The sequence below is a fragment of the Watersipora subatra genome, chromosome 4, assembly GCF_963576615.1.
Source record: "Watersipora subatra chromosome 4, tzWatSuba1.1, whole genome shotgun sequence".
Classification (NCBI taxonomy): domain Eukaryota; kingdom Metazoa; phylum Bryozoa; class Gymnolaemata; order Cheilostomatida; family Watersiporidae; genus Watersipora; species Watersipora subatra.
Genome location: NC_088711.1, coordinates 16472983 through 16495676, shown reverse-complemented (window position 1 = coordinate 16495676; position 22694 = coordinate 16472983). Strand labels below are relative to the sequence as shown.

Below are 22694 nucleotides of genomic sequence, written 5' to 3'. Positions count from 1 at the left end.
GTTTTTTCCTTGAGATACGAGTGTACGAGCCAGTTTTTGATAGCCACTACTATGAAAATACCCTATAGTTATTATTTGATCAATTAGTAACACAAAATAGTAAAATGGAAACACCTAGAACAGAAAAGCACTCGCTCAGCCTTTTTTTGTTGAAAACTTGTTAATTATTTAGCTATTAAATTATTAGTTAATTTATTAATTAATTGTTTAATTAGTTTATAGAATAAATAAATTAATTTATTAAATAAGGATCAATTATTTAATTAACTTTTTGATTAATTTAATAATTATTTCTTGAATTAATTAATTATTTATTAAGGTTTTAGTTGAGATTTGTCTTTGTTTCAATAACTAGACTCGATGCTGTGGACTTTACAGATATTAAGCTCTTTGACATACTACTAATGGTGCAATGGTCTACTCATCACACAGGTATGTAAGGACATATAAAACTATTAGAATGGCGTTGTCTTATCTAGTAACCTTGACAACGTTTTGTATATATTGCAAACATAGTTACAATATAGTACGGGTGACTACACAAAGAGCGTTACAGACCAAGATATGTATTGACTCTAGGTTTAGGATGCTGCCATTTGTTGACAGCATGTTTGTGTCTGAAGTAGTTAATTCTGTCAGCAATGAGATCCCGATTGAAATGTTTGATATTAATTAGTAATAGTAACTTACCATTACTAATTGACTAATGACCAACATACAGTCAGTACATAATATTAGCTACTAAAAATAAAAAAACTCTTCAAGTATTTAGAAGAACAGACTTACTTCCACGTCTTTCATAGCCACTAACCAATCAACAAGTTGCTTATCTAATGTCCTTGACCTTTGAAGTCTCATACAGGTGCATTTAATGATTTTATATATAAGTTTATTTATTCCTGCAGGCTTTCGAGCCTCATAAACACTGTAAGGCTGCATGGAAGTAATACAAGGCTAGACTTGCAAATAAATAAGTGTTTAATAATTGACAAAACAGAATTTTATACAAATAATGTGTAGGAAATTTTAGCAGTGAATTTTAAAACTTTAAAAACAATTTTTTCAAATTATTTAAATTGTAAACAGTAGAATTTTAAGCAGTAAAGGCATAACACTGCTATTCAAAATTTAAAATACTGTACTTTAACAGAAATCAAGTTAGATATACAAGCAAGCTATATAAAATATAACAGTCGGTAAGTAACATACCTCTTTCACCTTTTCTACGAGAGAGTTGGTAGTAATGCAAAGTTGTTAAGCTATGATACTACTAAATAACATTAATAAGTTACACAACTTCGCAGTCTGAGGAGATTTGTTAGAATGAACCAAAAAGAAGGCAGTTGCTAAACATCTAGGTAAAGCTATATGATAAACACCCTGCCTTGGCAGTGACAACACATAAGCAGTAGGAGTTTGAAGGTGCTATACAATTACCACATCTGTCCTGGAACAGGTTTATTAGAACTCTCTGTTCAAATGCATGAATAGACCAGCAGCAGGGTGACGGCACAGCCAACAAACAAAGTCAATTAAAAAGGCTGGAATATTTTACAGCTAACTGGCAAACCACTACAGGTAATTTATATAACAATATTATTCAACTCATTCTAGATTATATCATTTACTACAGGGAGGGAGGGTGTATATCCTGCCTGATAAGTCAACTAGAGTTTGTGAACTAAACTACATGTACGAGCTTAGAGCATATCATGAGTAAATAGTTTCATTTGATTGGTCAACCAAGGTAAAGAACTAACCTATTATAGGCTTACTGGCCGCATTCCATATGCATGCGTTTATGTACTGACCATGCTGGCATGTAAATCATTGCATTTCTACTATATTGCTCGGTGTTGCTAGTCAAACAGTGGGGAGAGCTACTTAGCAGGTAAGAGTGTCTGTTATCTGTCGTCCTTTTGTTGTCACGACCTTGTGTGAAGGAGTTGTTATTCAAGGATATTACGTGTACTTTGTCTTATTTCGTTAGGGTTTATGTTCAGTCATTATATGCTTGGTTCAATCTAAGTGGATCCTCTTTCATAAACATACCAAAATGTGACAAATATATCCGCTGATCACATGATTAGAGAAGGGAATTAAAGCAAAATAATTTTCAATGTTCTCTACCCTAAAGTACAGAAATTTGACTTATTTGCAGATTTCGCATTAAATTAAAACCTGTTGCTAGCAGCATATGTAGTGGTTAAAGAAGAATCTGGTAATCGGTGGTTTTATTTTCAGTTGGTGAGAAATCAGAATGGTAACCAAGGAGCTGTTAATACTTGTGGCCATATTGGTGATTGCAAACAGTCAAACTATTCCTGAGAATTGTACCTGGTCAAAGAATGACTGCGAGGAGTTAGAAACATCCAGAGATTTTAACATAAACTGCGACAAGAGAAACAAGACCCTTGGTGGCACTGTCTACAGTTGTAAGGAGGCATGTTCCATCCTGGACAACTTCTTGTGTAGCTACGACTACTGCATAGGTAATGTATATAGCATCTATATACCATAATTATATTGAGTCCATTCTTCCGATTATCAAACAGGATCTGGTAGAGTTCCCAAGACCTTGCTTAGCTATGTTGAACATCCGAGTATGTCTGTACATCACAGTATAGCATTAGAGAAGAGAATACTACATACGTGTAGATGATATATTAATATTGATTATATGTACTAGTGCTGGTAGTACTGTGTGTTGTGAAAGATCAACATATGTAATAGGTATGTGCACAGTTATTCTTACATCCAGAAAGGTTATTGAGTGGTGCAGTGGTAGTGGGCTTGGTGTCACATTGAAATATTCACATTGAAATATTGAGGTTTCAACTCCTGTGTGAGGCAATCTTTTTCTTCACACTCATAGTGTAGCTTTGGGCAGACGTACAGACATTGTTCTCAGTATGGTAAAGATTGTTGCTGATAGGAATATTATTTTTGTCACTCATGAAAACAATACATTTACATACTCCCCTCTAAAGTAACAAATATTTAATAATTTCATACAGTCAGTATCAAACAATATGCTGTCTTTCCATTAACATTAAAATTACTGTAACTCAGTATATTATACAAGGTATTGCTCTACTCAGCGTTCTTATTAGTTACAAGAGCACATAACTCCAAGTGATAATCTTTCTAAATTTAAAACCCGACAAAGTACAGGTTTATTTTAATGTTGCTCAAACCCGCTGCTTTGTAGTACAGTGATGAAAGTGATTTTGAATGATACTTGTTACTATGTGCTTACAAGGCCCATAACTTTCTCACAACTTTTAGCTTACCGTAAAACCTCTATTTGAACGCCATGGTATCTATTTTTCAACCCTTCTTCTATAGTGACATTTTATCAGAGGTGTGGCACCGTATTTTTCAACTAGCTCATCAGAATTTTGAAAAAAGAAGTTTAAAAACCATCAGAAAACGGACTTCGATACGAACAGCAACAACGAAAGAATTAAATGTTATCGGTGTACAAGAGTTATTATTAATACGATTTTGTGGACACCTCTACTGACACCTTGCAATTATGTGTTTGTAAAGATCAAACTGCTCTCCATGAGCTACTTATTTAATTGGTGGATGGTTTTTGAAACCAAAATGACATGAAGAATCCGTTGGATTATTGCTTTATCTGTCAAAACTGTTAAAGCAAACATAAGGTAATTATCAGAAAACGATATATTTTGGCTATTTCATCTCAGAGCCCCAAAAAATATTAATGGCATACTTTAAGTTATAACATACAAATATAAACACAAATATAATATAAATATACAAAAATACATCATATAGAACTGTGTGAAAACCCACATGTGAAAACCTAAACAAAACATAAAAATGAAATTAATAACATAATAACTAGTGAAAGGGTTTTTATTAACACTTTACATTAGAGACACAGTGTACATATTAGAGACACAGTGTGCACATTAGAGACACAGTGTGCACATTAGAGACGCAGTGTGCACATTAGAGACACAGTGTGCACATTAGAGACACAGCGTACACATTAGAGACACAGTGTACATATTAGAGACACAGTGTGCACATTAGAGACACAGTGTACATATTAGAGACACAGTGTGCACATTAGAGACGCAGTGTGCACATTAGAGACACAGTGTGCACATTAGAGACACAGCGTACACATTAGAGACACAGTGTACATATTAGAGACACAGTGTGCACATTAGAGACACAGTGTGCACATTAGAGACACAGTGTGCACATTAGAGACACAGTGTGCACATTAGAGACACAGCGTGCACATTAGAGACACAGTGTGCACATTAGAGACACACTGTGCACATTAGAGACACAGTGTACACATTCCATGATAGAGTGAGAGATAAAAACAAGTGATGCCATTTACACTTATTTACACTTTATACCATTTAAATTAACTTCATTCACATAGTTTTAATCTTTGTTATTTATACGTCTTATTTATAATTTCTACCAGCTATTTAAACTGTGTTTTCAGACTTGCAATGTTTCGAGACGATTTAAATGTCATCTTTACAGAGTGGAATGCATTCAAGGTGGTAGAAAAGAATTCCATGGTTGCTGTATCTGTACTTTCATCGTGTCTGTCTGTTTTGTAGGCTACAAAAATTGGTGTTTAACATCTAAATCTTCTACTCCACCGCTCACTTCTACGCCTCCTTCATCATTTCCTTCAGCCTTATGTTCCAGTATAACAACTGAGCGACCAAACACAACCGAAACACCAAGAAATAACACCTCTCGTCAAGAAATAACCTCAAAATCTTCAGGGAGGACTGAAAGTCTTCCAAGCAAAAAGTGTACTTTGGAAATTGTGCTCATCGTTCTGCTCAGTTTATTTTGCTTGATCCCATTCTTCCTTATGATCGGATTCGACAAGGACAAATTCAGTAGACGTAAGTTCCTATATTAAACTAATGTTTTGTTTGGGATGTATTCATATATAAAACGAATAATATAAAGGCAGTTTGTCTTTTACGGTAATTTCAGATGTTCACATGTACCTTAGAGGTGCTTGCGTGAGAAAAATGTCAAAAAATATTTATTGCGCAATGGGGTCAGTTCTATGCATATTCATATAGTTGGAATTGTTTTCTCCGTGCTGCTTTGAGTGATTTGTGATTAACATGGTATTAACTCTATTGATACCTATGAATGGATCCAACAGAACTTTTGTAGTTTGCTGTAAGGCAAGAGCTCATTTATTAGTCTAGAAACATTAAAATATTTCTAAATTTCTCTGAGCACTGTTTTCAATGTTCCATCGCTATGGATACAGTTATCTACTGTCAATGGATCTCAAACAAGGTTTAACTATGAGTTTCTCTAAAATTGTGAAGAGTGCGCAATTGAAATCCAAATACCTCATGCGTATGCAATCACGTACTCTATCTTAAAACATCCTTAATAACAAGTAAAAGTGCTGCTTTTACACATACAGTTATATTATTGGTATGTGCTTATATATAAAAACACGATGAAGTTATGAGGATATGACTACTGATTGTTAACAGAATACTATTATTAAAGGATGGAGATGGATAAAGGTGAAACTACAAAAAAACAACAAGAGGAACACACGAACTCCTGAGGACTTTGAGTTACCCGAGAGCCCTACAAGAGGTAAATTCATGTCTGTAAACAAAATGAGATACTACCCACACATGACTGATATTATAATGGGAACCACATTGCTCTTTCAAAGCTCCATGTAGAATCCTAAAATTTTATGTAGAATACATCACTTAGGTTATTTTCCAATGCTGACAGATATTTTGAACGATGCTGTCTGGCGGTCAATTGTTTGACAAAGAACCTAGGGATAACTTCACACCTTTGTCCTTAGGCGGAGTTTAGCTTATGACATACTGGTTTAAGGGGGCAGTTACTAGCTGACACGGTTTTTAATATTAGTGCTGAATCTCAGCTAAGGTAATCTTGATAAATTGCCTTCAGCGAACTGTTAACACTACCTACTAGGTAATACCATTTACTCTGTATCTTTAGATCAGAACCTTCAATAGCTCATTAAACATTTGGCTAGTGTAAAACTCTGGCAACAAAATTTTGCTATTGTAATATTCCAAAGGCTTTTTTTTCAAACCTTAGTACTTCTCAAACAGTATGCAAGCTCTTGTGTTTTTATCTGGTGATCTAAGCTTCCTTGCTATTGCGCTCTGAGACACTCTAAGATAGTGTCTGTTTTTAAATGATTGTAAAATACCATAAGTAGCAATCCCACTTTCTTGCTTTGTCTGTTTCGAACAATCCCTAGTCACTATCAGTACGTTTCTATGATCAAGTAGTTTTAAAATAAAAAATCTTTGAAAAAAGAAACTGATAGACCAAATTATTTGAGGGTAACGGAGTATAAACATGGTTTCATTATAAAAAGAATCTATGCTATAAAGTTATCAATTTTAGGCATTAGTTGACCATCAACTTATCAATAAATTTTGGCTAAAATAACATTGCCCTCAAAAAAGTGTTCATTATAGAGATAGTTGAGTTAGCAACTCAAATTAAGCTTGTATGATATTAGTATTTACACAGTGATAAAATAGCGCTAGCAAAAGGAGAACAACTGATCATAGTGTAACAAGGAGATATGATAAACTGTATTTTGGATTAGCTAGTTTAAAGATAGCTTCATGTTGTACTCATGGTTTTTTAGGGATTTCCTAGTAATGTAAAGAAGGAAGAGATGCAAAAAGGATAGTTGCAGATCCAGTTTGTTGTATACATGTGTAAATGCATATATGAAAGTACATGTAAGTCCATAAAACATCTAATTAACCTTCATTTTTGTTTTCTAAAATATTTAGACCATGCTGACTCAGCAGAAAATAATGATATAGCAAGAAGGCAAGCCAGTGACAACGAGACAGCAGAAGGGGTTATGGAAACTACCTCTTCTGGTAAGCTTTTCAGGTTTTGATAACAAATAATGTCTAATAGTAAATATTAACTTTGCTATTACAATAATAACATACCGTAAAACCTCTAATTGAATGTCACGGTGCTCAATTTTTCAACTCTTCCTGTATAGTGATGGTCAATTGGAGGTGGCATTCAAATAAAGACTGGCGCTGTATTTTTCAAATGGCTCGTCAGAATTTTCGGAAGATAAATTTAGCCTTATTACGGGCGAAGCGAATGTCGCCTATTTTTTGCTCTCTTTTTCCGGTGGAGTGATGTTAAACCTTTTGGATGCAATAAGTCTGCTAACTTACCTGCAAATTTTCAAACATCTCTTAATAAATATGCATAGAGAAACTGAGAAATATCTCTACTAGTTGATATCTAATGCGTGCAACTGACCTGCGATGATATGATAGCCTGTGTCCTTCTTTGCAATTTGTTGGCATTTTCAATTTTTATTTCATTCTAAATTTAAAGACATTTTTATTTTATATCTATATTTAACAATGTTGCATAAAAACTCATTGCACCCATTGATATGTTTGTTAGAGTTTGCAGCCAAAACTAGCTTTTTGTGAGCAATAGAAGTGGAGTTATGAGCATCGATCTATTGTAAGCTGTGTTAAAGGTTGACTTGCAACAAGATTCACATTACAGTTATTTGGTATCAAAAGATTCACCATGTCTTACTCTGTTGTTTTGTAGGTGCCAAATGTATGGAAATGTGATTACAAGCTCTTAAAAGCTCAAAAACGGAAAGCCGCCGTAGATTGGAATCTATTTATTTCTCTGACGCAGCCACGAAATTTGGTTATAGTCTTGTCGCGTATGTTCTCACGTGAATTGAAAGGCCAATACAAAATCTATCGTAGTACTAGTTTATGACAAACACTTCGAGTTTTACCGAAGACCCCGTATCAAATATAAATGTTCGCTACTTTACAGTTTTGTTTCGGCATTATTCAATCGTCAAGTCGTAATCTGATCACGTGACCAAATACTTCGCAAATAATTTTTGCAGCACTTTTCGATTATCACAGGTAACCAACAAACTCGTCATGATTATCAGACAATGATATGTTCTCCTTTGAGGCAAGGTTAAAAAGTTTAACGATTTTTTACGGTAAGTTATAAGGTATCAGTGCTAAAGTGACAGCATTACGATGATGATAAAATAGACGCGTAAGAACAATAGACATAGTTTTATTGAATGTGTGAAGTATATTTGTGAAGATATTTCGATGAATAAGGTTGCAAGAAAGTGTAAACAGAAACCATCTCTCACAACTACATCACATTTGAGCCGTTTTAGAAAGGGAATCCAAACTACGGCGGTCTCGTGTGGCTGCGATTTTCTGTTCGTTTTTGAGCTTTTAAGAGCTTGTAATCCACATATTTTGCACCTACAACACAACAGAGTAAGATACGGTGAATCTTTTCATATCAGATAACGGTAATGTGAATTTTGTTGCAAGTCAACTTTTAAGATAGCCGCAAGAATGTTGTTAAATAACATGCTACAAATTTGCATATTTTTAAGTTATACATATAATGATAATCTACCAAATGCTACGAATATATATTCATGAACAAGTGACATAAACGAACCACACTTATATTACTGAAAAAACAAAGATTTACGTTTTTAAAACAAAAATATTTCCATCATTTGCTCGGATAGCTGCGTTCTGATTGTTGCTTTCGAACATCTTCTAGTTGTCCAATGCCTTCCACCAAATCTTCTGACTTCAACTCTTTTTCTGCACTGCTGAACTAGTCGGTATTAGCGTCTAAACAATTTTTTGGCAGAGCAAAACTTTTACGGGTTGCATTTAACACAAATACAACGCGTACGTTTGCGTGCTAAACGTAACCTTTGGCCCAAAACTTGCAAACAGTTTTTTGTATTAATGTTCTTTAAAGTAAAAAAACCGTGTTAAACAAGGAAATACTATTAGCCTGAGACTGTTATTGATTATTTCTATGGTGTTGCTTTCAAAGTTTCAAAGAAAAAAGCGAAAAGCATTGGACTTGAACAACGAAAGAATTGATTGTTATTAATGTAAACGATTCATTATTAATACGATTTTGTAGACACTCTTTTACTGATCACTTGATATTATGGGTTCATAAATATCAAAGATAGTCAAATGGAGGTGGCGCTCAATTAGAGGGAAGCGTTCTATTTTTCAACCCTTCTCTCATAATGGCGGTCAAATAGAGGTGGCGTTCAATTGGAGGTTTTACCGTAATTGCGATAGTGATATAATTGTGATATAAAAGTATATATATATATATTTGAAAAATTATTGCGAAAAAAGTAAACTTTTAGTATTTGTGTTACAAATCTGTTTCATGCGAAGCACTCCTCAGACGCAATTGTACTAAAGTACAATTGTACTTTTAGTACAATTGCGTCTGAGGAGTGCTTCGCACGAAACAGATTTGTAACGCAAATACTAAAAGTTTACTTTTTTCGCAATAATTTTTCAAATATTTCATACTCCACTAATAATCTTTTAGGTTTTTAGTGTAGAGTTCTCTTTTTATATGCTTTTGCACTTGCTTTTAGTTAATATATATATATATATATATATATATATATATATATATATATATATATATATATATATATATATATATATATATATATGTATATCTATAAATGTATCTATATATATATGTATCTATATATGTATCTATATACTTTTATATCACAATCATATCAATCAATCATTGATCAATTTGCCTAGTTACTCTCCCATGCCTATCCACTGTTGTTATTCCAAGTACATGTAAAAGTCTTTTCTGTGTTCACAGTGGAAAAGCCTGAAGACAGTTTGTTGCAACAAATCAACCACCTCCATACGCGCTTGAAACAGAAATTAAAAGTAAACCCTGAGTATTGGGCAAAGGTTGAGAAGGTATGAACTTAGGAAATAATGATATGAGGTAACATCATATGGCAGACAACAAGTAGCGGCTGCTTATAAGAACAGCATTGTTCAGTATTTCTGTCTGACCAGTTTGCATTTGTTACATGTTTTTAGCGTGGAATTGAGTGAATAAACAATAGGTCAAAAGCAAGTCAGTACAATGAAGGAAAGTGAAAAGAAAAAGTGTATGAAGACAATCAATATTAAGCATGAAATAATAGAACAACCTGAGAGCCGTGCACACATGACTGAGTTGTCTCCTCAATATGTGTCCCTTCACAATATGTACCATCATTACACAAAAGAATACTATGAACTACATGAGAGTCGTGTACACGTGATGGAGTTGCCTTTCCGATGTATGTACCTTCACAATATGAACCATCATTAAGATGAAGGATACTATGAAGGGTATCAAGCCTTCCAGAGAACTAACCATCCTTTCCACGCGGTGCAGTGGTATTCATGACAAAATAAAGAGGCTTTTTATATAAATAAAGGGCAAATTATTAGTCGGAGATATTGTGACGGAAACGATCATATGCGGAAAGGCCTGCAGAACATGTGAGGTCTTGGTGATGACGATTGTGTGCATCATTTTTGTAACATTTTGAAGGGAAGACAAAATCAAACATACCATTCTCTTGAATTGGCTGGCAAAACGTGAAGATGAAACTGAGAAAAAAAGAGTTAAGCTGGAAAAAGAAAATCAAAAAGATGAAAACAAAATTTTTTTTAATTACATTTAGTGTAAAATTAAACTTATTTGTAGTGTTTGCATAGGAAGCCAAACGTATTGAGTAATTTGAGTTAAATTGAATTTCTCTCTTTTTTCCTCTGCAAAGACCGCCATTAGCTGCTACTGTCTGGCTTGAAAATAAAATAGATCTTATTTTACCATATATTCCATATATTTTACAGTATTTTACCGTACTTTTAGTACCATATGAAAATCTTCATACGGTACTATGAGTATAATAATGTTACAATTTATTGCATATCATAACCAGTAGATAGATATTTGTTACTTTGTGAGCGCATGTGGTGAATTAAGATAATTAAGGCATGTTTTTTCATTGCAATATCTTGTATTTGCATGTTTTTTAGAGAATAGTTAAGAATTAATTTGTGTTTAGTTATCTTATATAGAATAATTTGCTTTAAGATCCGAGTAAATTGACATACGAGCTCGATCCTAGAATGCATTAAGCTCGTATGTCGAGGTTGGACTGTACCCTGGTTTTGTTATGTACTGTATGGTATAGTACAATATGGTATAGTGCGGTAAGGTATAATATAGTGTATCCTGCATGTCATTGAGGGAGTATTGTAGGATTAAAAAATGTAACATGACTAATCACTCAATTTTCTGAATATTGCTTAAAAACTTTTTGTAACCTGCTAGACAAGCTCACTGAGTAAACGTCACTATTTCTATTTGTGCCATATCATAAGTTGGTTTATTAATATTATTATATACCTCCAATATATAAGCTTCTGTATTTTAGGCATGCAAGAAAAAAAAAGAAATGCAGAGACCAAAATCAGAATCTAGGCCAAGTGATCTTCAGGTGGTTAACAATGTCTTTACAATAATGCTGTAATCTAACATCTCATCACATTGCCAAATCAGACATTTTTAATGTTTTAAGGAAAGATAAAACGAATGAAGGAATTAATTTATAGACTTCGTTATATAATAGGTTACATATTTTAGAGAGAGTACAACTACAAATTTCTAATGTTGCCATTTTATTACTGGGATTTTTTGCTGTGTCTATATCATGGTAAAAGACAGAACATGTACATTATTCTTAAATGACATTGCAGACTCTTGTTGTTACAGAACCTGTCAACTACAGATGGAGGTGCCTCAGAGACTGAGAGACTTCTACATGTCTCAAATGATACTAGTGAGTTGCAAGTGATCAATACAGTCATAGTTCGACATACGAGCTTAATGCAGTTCAGGATTGAGCTTTCATGTTAATGTTTTTGTATCTCAAAGCAATATTTTCAATATAAAATAACTAAACACAGATTAATCTGTTCCTTTTCTTTAGAAAACATTGTAAAACAAGATATTACTATGGAAAATGAGTTCTAATTGTAGTAATTCACTACTTACATTTACAAAGTAACAAATACTTATCTAGTACATACAGTCATAGGGTTATGATGTGCAATAAAATGTAACATTACTATGTACAGTACTGTATGGCTTTCTTACCTTCGAGGCACGCATACCTGCTAATGGCTATGTGAGAGAGACTTGATGGCAACGCATTTGGTATGCTATGCTTTTGTGATTTTTCCTAACATAACACAAACTTTAAATGTAACTTACACAAATTTAGTTTACTAAATACACACACTTAAAGATATGTTTTAATCTTACATGAACCTTAATTCTAGTCTTGCCTTCAATTTTATATTTTACCAGGTGAATACTCGGCATTGCTCGAGTAATATAAAAGTTTTTGCACAGAAAATTAATTTATTTAACATGTATACAACATTTAGTATTGTAACTTTTATATGAAGCTGTTTATTTATAGATTTCAATACTTGTAGACATGTCATTACCACACCACCCAAGAGGTAGACAAATGGCGCATTACTCATTTTTAGGGTAATGGGTTTTCAGTAGTCATCAACTACCAAGTTTGTATACAATTTGGAATATTGCAAGAATTTTATTGTTGTACAGAAAGTTTATTATATGACAATAAAAATAGAAATTCTCTAAAACGTTTTATAATAAGAGAATTTTGTGCAGATCTAAATAACTTACAGAAAAAATAAGACACCAGTTCTTAAAACACTATATTTAAATTATGTTTAAACAAAACAGCATTGAAATAATAGTGATAATAAAACAAACTTTACAAACTTATATTACAAACTTCTGAATTTATAAAAACTTTTTAAATGTAATAACTATTAATAATAATATTATAATAACTATATTGAATATAAGAGAGTGAAGAATAACTGATACTTATAATCTTACACGATAATACAGTAAAGTAGTAATGTAATTATGTTTGTTCTAAAATATTAAATCAATCACAAATTACTAATTTGTTAGAATGGAAGAAAAGATGTGTAAGCTAATATACATAGCGAACACTGTAATGAAATTTCACGAATATTTCATGAACTTTTGTGAACTCAGTATTCACCTGTTGAGGAAAGGAAATTAATTAATATAATATTAATTAATATACTGTTAATATACACCTGTTAATATACTATATTCATATTAAAACAATCATTAAATTAAAAGTAGGCAACATTCATACAAACAAAAATGTTTTAAACAGAATGAATATTCAATTTTAATTAAAAGAAATTATGTGAAAGCTGTGCATAAAGAAAAGAAACAGTTTTTGTTCGTATTTAATGATTGTGGAACGCAAGATAAGAGCTAAGAACTCCCTATGAATTAATGTTTTATAATCAGAATCAAAGAAAACTTAGTGTAGTTGGAAAAAAGTCTTTTGAGCAGTTGAAATAAATTAAGAGAACAAATAAATGTAAATATGAAATAACTAGCAAGTGTGTAAACTAAAATGCTACAATGAAAGCATGGTTTTCATTAAAATATTTTTGTCAAAACTAAGAAAACCAAATAAAACTAATGAATTTGTTGAATTACTTATAACAATCAGTGCATAGAAGTGTGTGTATAAAAAGGTCACAATACAGTAACTTTAGTGTATTTAGTGGTTATCTGTAAGAAAATGTAACATTACAATTTACTACGCCCAGTATGCGCTGTAGGGAGTTCCTACCTTCGAGGCAGACATATTACATACTAGAAATTCCACTGTCATACAGCCCACGACCAAAGTGATATTGGAAAAAAGAAAGGGTACTGATGGTTGAGAAATGCAATATTAGCAGTCAAATAGGATAACTGCAATGGTAGCTGTAATGTACTGGGTGTTATTATATACAACAAATAGTAATAATGAAAGGAAAAGATTATATGTTTATATCTCTCCTCCTGCAAAAAAAGAAATGCAATATTGGCCAATATTAGAAGTAAAATGCATTGATATTATTAGAATAACCAATATTATTTATATAGTAATAATAAAAAACCAATGCACAATTTTGTTTACATTTCAAAACGGCATAGCTAACAATATCACGAAGTTGTGATATTTATATAGATTTTTAGAAAATCTGTACTATGTAGTCATTGTCCTGTAGTCATCCAAACTTATAATTAATAATTGCAATAATCTCATTAGAACCGTTAGAAAAAATATCATCGTCATGCTTTTACTTACACTGCGTTAGATTTTTAGAAAGTCTGTACTACGTAGTCATTGTTCTGTAGTCATCCAAACTTATAATTAATTATTGTAATAATCTCATAAGAAACGTTAAAAAATATCATCGTCATTTGCTTGCCTTTACTTATACTGCGTTGGACATCAGTTAGAATGGGAAAGTATTTAAATGTGTTGGCAAATGAAAATGAAAAAATTGAAATCAGCAAAAATGAAACGATTTCTGTACTCCTATGTTAATGGCCAAAACCTTCGGCAATTCGTCAATGCTATAGACTGGTGAAAAGTGCACGTTATTTTTTCGTGAAATGCGCAAGACATCTTCATACTTCATCGTTCTATTATCTGTCCCTCGGCGTTTTAATTTCCGGTCTTAACTTTTATTAAACCAAGCTTTTCAAGTGTTTTGTGGCGATTTTTGTTGAAATTAATCTGTCTATTTGTGTATAATCCGATCAGATGGGTAAGTTTTAAGATATTATCGAAGGTTTACAAAGACTTGGTAACATATTTAAATAGGTTTAAACATGTTTTGTATCGTTATTATACTTTAACGACTTTACATTCCGATGCTTAAATTTGTTGATGAAATTTCTTGACGAGGGTTCGACTCATTGTTGATGAATAATTTTCGTAAGTTGTGTGCGCATGCATTTATCATAAAAACTCCCACACTTCCGCTCCGCTCGTGTGTTCGTGGGATAAAAACTCCCACACTTCCGCTCCGCTCGTGTGTTCGTGGGAAAAGTTGAATTTCACTTAAATGGGTTTAGCTTACAAAACACATGGTTAAAGCCAAGTTTTAGTACGTATTTTACGAAACTAAACTCCAAATTTTTCATCAGCTAAAATTTCATCAACTACATGTATCTGTTTTCGGTTTTTTTTCTCACTATAACATACACCGATTAACGCTGAACATCTTTTTCATGCATTGTGGGAAGGATTTTGATAGATAGCAGATCAAAAATTTTGTCGTAATCAGTAAAATGACTGCCTAATTTTAATTTCAAGAGAAATCTTTATTGATATTATATAGTGAACAACAAATTTGCCCTTGTGCGGCGATGGTGAAAAAGCATCGTGTTTTATAGATTTTGGGCGAAAAATATTTTATAGCAGGGGCATCGCAACCCGTAGGTGCACCGTATTAATTAATACGTAATTTAGTGTGTGCATTTGGGAAAAGGGTATACTGTATAATGCATATGGTAAGAGCAATTGAATGGTATGAACTGCGTAGCATTGTGATTAGATGCACATTAGGTATACTGTATGATTTTGGTTAGATGCATGTGTTTACAACTTGCGGTTGCAATCTGTAAACACGCGCAATCCAGCACCAAGCAAACTTTTCATTCCTAGATTTTAATAGCTATAGCTGGACAGACAGGAAATGACAGCTGACGACAGACAGACATCAAACTGAGATTTATATACACTATATAGATTATTGTTTTCCGGCTTGGCGATTTTTGCCTTGCTTTCACTATGACTTTTAGCTGGCCTTCGTGAAACTTTTTTAAATAGAGCTGACGAGAAAGACCGAGCGATGCTTTTCTCGACAGCGGCCTCTCGCCTACTTGGCCACCTAATGGCCACATCAAGAACCTGCCAGTATGTTCGTATCTCAAAACTGTCTCTCATCTCAAGGCAAAAGCTTGCTCGACATTCTGCATGTATGTCGAATGTTTTGTATGTTGGAGCACCCATTAGGGCTAGATATGACTGTAATAAGCAAGGCATCCACTTGTTAGGGTTTCATGACCATTATGGGCTTTGTGAAACAGCTATATAACCTTTTGCAACAAAATTATTTCGTTTTAGGTGAAAGGATTTTTACCGATTTTACACTCTGTGAAATATATTATATGATTCAATTGCATGGGAGGCAAGGCGAGGACCCACAAGGCGAGGCCCCATAATACAGTGGTTAGTATTATTCCAGCTTTCTTTGACTGTTTTTGTGAAATGAATAATAGGGAGGTCATAGGCTTGCTGTCTTCAAATTAACAAAAGACTAGTTTGAAACTAAAGTTATGTAAGTTGTATCAAGTAACTTGAAGATTTGTGTGTAAAGACAAGTTTTATACATAATGGTGTGAAGGAAATAATTTATACAGCTAGAGCTGTTGAATATATCACTACATTTAAAAAAATATTTCATGATCATTTCTTTTGGTTTAGCCATTAAGGCATTTATAAGAATACATAAACATTACCTTTTGAGGCATCTAATACTATTATGCCAAAAAAATATTGGAAAGCAAAAACCGTGCGCACGTAGGCTCTATAAGATCACTGCTGTCATCAGCAAGTGCATCAGTTTTGTCTCAGGAAGGCTATCTGTCTATGAAGCTAGCCAAGTTATTCATAAATCACTGGAAAATATCGCTAAGAATCAGTAATCTACTTAAAAGGTCCAAAGATCTTTACTCTAAATTGTGAAATACCAGAGTAAAGAGTGAAATATTTAGGGAGACTGCTGAATTGCTGCTGCCGCGGTTAGGATTACGAAATGTTTTTGTTGCGAAGTTTGAAATTTCTTTTAAAGTAGCTAATCAAGTTAGAGCGCCTAGTTATGTGTGAATCTTATAAAAGCGTTTATCAAATCCACAAGCTATACTTCTATGTACCATGTGAGTGTGCAGTATATACACATGCTAACCCTATATGATAACAAGGAAAGACATGTTTTAGCAATAGATCAGCAATGTTTCCCCTCAATATCCTCACCACATGCTACAGACTAGCAGTGGGTAGTGTAAACTTAATACTGTATGTAAATTATACCATATTTGTTTTGGTGCTGCTTATCTAGGGAGACAATGATGACTTGATGCTGCCGCTATCACTCAAGATGGATAAACACAACTAATTCAGATGTCATATATTTGCTACTGCAGCTGTTCACCACCAACACTCTTACTTTCAAATCATCTCTCTATTTGCTGTTGCCTATAGATTTCACATTGACTGTCAAACATATTTATAGATGTGATTGTGGTACTCTAAATATGATGTTATTCCGTGATATTCATAGACTTACCATGCTTGTGTTATTTTACCTGAAAAAAATATTTCTAGACTTGCACACACGAGAGCTGTTGTAAAAGAATTAGTGATCACGATTGCGTATTATATTAGTTTTAACATTATTACTGTTTATTATTGAGTTTATCACCTATTATCACAAATTATCCACGTTTGCTATTTATTTGCTATTTTGATGGCTAACATCTGTGCCAGTTGCCAGTAACGTCTTTGACCTATTTTATTCACTAGTAAAATAGGCATTGTATTCTAATGCTGTGGGATTTGCTGGAACTACAACCTCTCCTTTTGCTCTGCTTTGAAATAAACGAATGTATTCAAGTAACTGTTTGTTTGTAACACATTTTATTGTGAATGAAAAGTGAGGCTATTCAGTACTATGATGGTTTGACTTTGAATGACTCAGTAAAGATATGTCATGCTGAGTTTCATTCATTTGATCCCACGACCAAATGAGCTGATGCGAAGTTTGGGAATTTTTATGATAAATGCATGTGCACACAACTTACGAAGATTATTCATCAACAATGAGACGAACCCTTGTAATAAAATTTCATCAACAAATTTAACCATCGTTTTGTAGATTGGTTAAAGTATAATAATGATACAAAACACATATAGGCCTATTTAAATATGTTACCAAGTATTCGTATATTCTCGAAAATCTCTTAAAACTTACCCATCTGATCGGATTATACACAAATAGACAGATTTATTAGGACGAAAATCGTCACAAAACGCTTGAAAAGCTTGGTTTGATAAAAGTTAAGACCGGAAATTGAAATGGCAGGCGACAGAGAATAGAACGACTAAGTAGTGCGCATTTCGCGAAAAAATAACGTGCACATTTCACCAGTCTATGGCATTGTTTACTTGTAATCGAGTTTATTCGAAGGTTTCTGTAATAAACGTAGACTGTTTGAAGCGTTGACCGATTTATAGGTACGAAATTGTGGTACACAGTTTATCAGCCTATGTTTTTTGGTCCAATCACCGAAGGTTTCATTTTTTAAAGCGTTAGCCAAAATTCTTTACAACTTATGTACAAGCTAGGGCCAAACTACAGCGCCCCTTTATGACGAGAACATTTTTTATTTTGCTGCAGTTTGCATGAAACTTTCAGACGTGTGAATGCTCATACTCGCTTTCTGTTAAAGATAGCTATCAAAACCGATTCTACATTCAAAGCAACCAACTTTCAAACTGTGTATAGTACACAGTAGCTTGCCATTTTACTTCTAATTTTGCATTTCAGAGTTATAATAAACATATTTCTTTATTGTTGTTGAATTACATACATTACAGTAGATTAGGCCTACAGCTTTATAACACTTTTATAACAGCTTTTATTTTGCTGCAGTTTGCAGAAATCTTCCAGACGCGTGAACGCTCATAGGTTTTCTATTATTGCTGTATTACTATATTAACAATATTGGTTATTCTAATAATATCAGTGCATTTTACTTCTAATATTGGCCAATATTGCATTTCTCCTATTGCAGGGGAGAGATTATAATAGACATATAATATTTTCCTTTCATTATTGCTGTTTGTCATGACCAAACACTTTTTAAATAAATTTTCTAAAAATCTATATAAATATAAACATCTTTTCCTTTCATTATTGCTGTTTGTTGTATATAATTGTTTCTGTAGGCCTAATCTCCAAAGCATTCGCGCTCGGGAGGATGACCAGAGAGAGAAAGAGAGAAGCAAGACCTTCTATGACAACTGACACCGCGCCAGAGAACTGCCACCGCTTGACCCGGGACAGCAGGTCTTTGTTCCAGATTCAAACCGTGAAGCTGAAGTAGCAGCAGCTGCCCTAAATGCTCCTCGATCCTATATCCTCCGAAACTCAAGTGGAACTTCAATTCGTCGTAACCGAATCGACATACTACCGATCGAGGATAAAGCTGACGATGTTGAACCACCACCGAGCAGTCCTAAGGGGCCTTATATATTGGAGTCTGGTCATACGGTTAGACAGCCTGTGAAGCTCGACTTATGAATCCAACAGCGTAGTGTCCGCCCCCTGGTTCAGACTCCAGCAATCAAGGTTCTGTAACTTCTGTAGGTTGGTGTACTCTTGTTGATATTAATGTGACAATCATTTTCCAATCAATATGTCCTTATGTAAATTTTACACTTTCAATGTTCATGTTTCTCAAAGAAAGAAAGATGTTGTATCATGCACTTGAGAGTTATCTTCCCACTTTGTGTTTTCCTGCCAATAAACAGTTTCCTGTCACCTATCGCATGGATCGCATCACACTTAATACACTCTTACTTCATCAGAAGCATCCACCAACAATATTACAGTGTGAGAGGCTTTGCCCCTTAAAGCCTAGCTGGCTTCCTTAGCCTAAGTTTCTGTAACATAGTCAGGCGAGCAAGAGACGCCTGCATATACAACAGAGGTAGGGAACCACTGAATCATACTACCCCTGAAATGGCATTGGGCTATCTAAACCAATGAACTTCCGCGCAACAATTTGAGCGCCATCTTGATCAATGCTACATGGGCCTCCGGCTGTAATTAGGGTAATGGTGGATCATTATTATCCCCAAAAAAAATCATTTATCTGCTAGAAATCAGTGTTTTGCCATTAATTGCTACCACTACAATAACCTTGAAACACGAAGGGTTAATGATATATCATTTCACAGGTGAGTTTAGCATTCTATTCCTGCATTAGTAGCACTAGTACAGCAGTAGCTGTTTAGAAGAAGCTTGCTAGTAGCTGGTTAGTAGTAGCTTGCTAGTAGTAGCTGGTTAGTAGCTTGCTAGCAGCTGGTTAGTATTTTGCTAGCAGCTGGTTAGAAGCTTGCTAGTAGCTGGTTAAAAGCTTGCTCGTAGCTGGTTAGTAGCTTGCTTCTATTACTACTCACAGCCAGCCTTTAGTGAACCTGTACCTGATTTTTATTATTTTACACGTCACTATCGTTGACTGTTTTTACTAGAATTAATTTGTGCTGCTGGTTAATCATCTGGCTGGTGTTGGAGACAAAGTAGGTCAGTACTGGCGGCGCTAAATTCAAATAACAACAGTCACTGTTCTGATAGATCGGTAGTGCCAGTTACATGGAAAAAACTTTGTTAGTAACTGCAATCCTTATCATTATCACTAGAGCAAGTTTTGTTCAATAAAGTAAACTTCTGTTAGTTGACAAGAATGTTTTAAAACACAAAAAACATCCTGAGCCTCAAAGGTACATTTTTCTAAAAAGTTGAAAGTCAATCTTTCAGTTTTTTCTTTGTCAATAAGAGTTTTCCCCTAATTATAACTGACTATAAGACCACAACGCACATAATATGCTTTGCAGTATGTGATTTCACCTGCTGGATATAGCTTTTCAGACCACACGCTGCTTTCAAGCAAAATAGATCAAGTGAGCCAAATCAAAAATGATACAAAGAATAATATCACCAAGCTTCAAGATAATGGGTGCCAAAATCTAAATATGATCAATTCATTTATTGCTGGACACCATGATATTGCTCGACTATGAATCTATTTTCTTGGTATGTTTGATTGTAATGGGGACATTTTGGCTGGTACCTTAACTGCCTAACAATTTTATTTTAAAAATCATTATTAATCAGTCCAGATTTTAGCACCATTTCCACTTTATTTCCAATTGCAACAAAGGATAACTGTTATTATTTCAGGAGGCTAGAACAACAACCCATCAGTAGAACAGTTCCAGCATATCTTTAGGCGCTTGGTTGCAAGATGTGGTGTTACACCAGAAACTACTGATAATGTCAGATCTATGGATACGCTGCATTGTTACAAGCTTCTACTACCTATGTGCCACCAACTGTCGGTAGTGAAGATTATGTTGAGGATGTTATTGACAGACAAACTATGCTTCCCGAAGGAATGCTAAACATTACATCACATCCTATTTTTGGTAACATTGCTGTATATTTATCTGGTTGGCTTGTCAGAAAACTGCTTAAAAAGTTGCGCTGTGAGCCATGTAGACTCTCCCTAATTCATTCTAAGGAAGTTAGCAAATATGATGATATTCATGTACTGTTAAGAGTTAAGAACAACGGTGGCTTGATTTCTCCTTTTGATGATGTTGTAAAAACTGTTTTTTGCATCGAAAAGTATCTGAAGGCGGCTACGTCAGCAAATCAATGATTGAATATCCCAAGATTCTGAAGTGTGTAGAAGAAGAGATTGCACGCTATGGTATATTTGAATTAAAGCAACATTGTACTGACACTTCTGTAGGAATTGATAATCATCACTTCTCGCTACTAGCTTTAGTGGTTGAAACATACTTTTATTTAAGACAGCACCACTTTGCCAACTTAAGAAACCTAGATTTACATAAAGGGAACATCAGACATAATGCTACAAAAAAAACATATTATTTAGAGGACAGTGAACTGTTATGTCGCTGTGACATAAAATGTCTATAGCCAGTTTAAGTTAGTATTTATTTTTAAGACTTCTCTATATATATGCATACAAATTGTACAGTTTACAGGCATGTAGTGGTTCAATTTATTATATAATTTATATATACTATAATGCTATTAGACGTTATATTAGGATCATCAGAGCATCTGGCTCATTAATTTTTCATGCATAGATCATTTATTTTCTGAATCACAAACAAATTTGATGGTCAAGCATAATGTACTTAAGATTTATAGTTTGCTTTATATATGTTTACAATATGTATAGTTCGAAGGCATTTAGTTGTTTAATTTATTATATAATTTTTATATATAATGCTATTAGACATTGTATTAGCATTCGAGCATCTGGCTCATTTTCTATGCATAGATCATTTATTTTCCAAATCACAAATAAATTTTGTGGTCAAGCATACTGTAGTTAAGATTTATAGTTTGCTTTTGGTCTATATCAACGAATAACACATATAAATATAACACAAATCAAAATATATTGAGTGTTGGGACCTACTGGCGCAATAGCTAAAGCTAATCTAGGCTCGAGGCCACTCCAACCACTTTTCGAACAAAGCGACGTAGGTTGCAAAATTTTAGTCAAATGTATACAACAGTTTTGGCCAGTTTTCTGCTCATGGTGATGTAAACAATTATTGTGATCTCTTATTAGATAGTTAATAAGTTTCAAAGCTAAAGTTCACTGGGCTGGTAAGGCGAGCAATTCCAATGATATCCTTAAATCCAGTAGAAACATCTGTTGATAAGAAATGCAAATTATATAGAGCCCATATAGAGTTGTCTACCTATTGTTGAAACCATGGCAATAGCCATCTACAACAAAAACTTATAGCCTATGAATCTGTAGATCTTTAGCTAGCTTGACTTTGATATAGGTTGAATGAATATGTAGATCTTTATCTTGACTTTGATATATAGGTTAATTAAGAATGAGAATGGATAAAAGCACCCACAAGCTCATTGAGATTAAATGTTGTACAATGCTGCTAGGTTACTATAAAGGGGAGC

At 33.7% G+C, this 22694-nt stretch overlaps 1 protein-coding gene across 1 annotated transcript; it reads left to right on the top strand.

Annotated features, from left to right (window-relative positions):
* Positions 1–1858: 1858 nt before the first annotated feature.
* On the top strand, positions 1859–17549 carry LOC137394772 (uncharacterized). Its single transcript, XM_068081536.1, has 10 exons — positions 1859–1891; positions 2245–2492; positions 4617–4913; positions 5548–5640; positions 6843–6935; positions 9760–9863; positions 11384–11446; positions 11722–11788; positions 16007–16111; positions 17001–17549. Exons 2-9 carry the CDS (start codon positions 2261–2263, stop codon positions 16102–16104), a joined length of 1047 nt encoding a protein of 348 aa, XP_067937637.1. The 5' UTR covers positions 1859–1891; positions 2245–2260; the 3' UTR covers positions 16105–16111; positions 17001–17549.
* The last annotated feature ends 5145 nt before the right edge of the window (positions 17550–22694 follow it).

Coding starts and splice junctions, on each gene's coding strand:
- LOC137394772 (XM_068081536.1), top strand. CDS start 2,261: ATGGTAACCAAGGAGCTGTTAATACTTGTGGCCATATTGGTGATTGCA. Junction 2,493..4,616: donor TAGCTACGACTACTGCATAG/GTAATGTATATA, acceptor TCTGTTTTGTAG/GCTACAAAAATTGGTGTTTA. Junction 4,914..5,547: donor CAAGGACAAATTCAGTAGAC/GTAAGTTCCTAT, acceptor CTATTATTAAAG/GATGGAGATGGATAAAGGTG.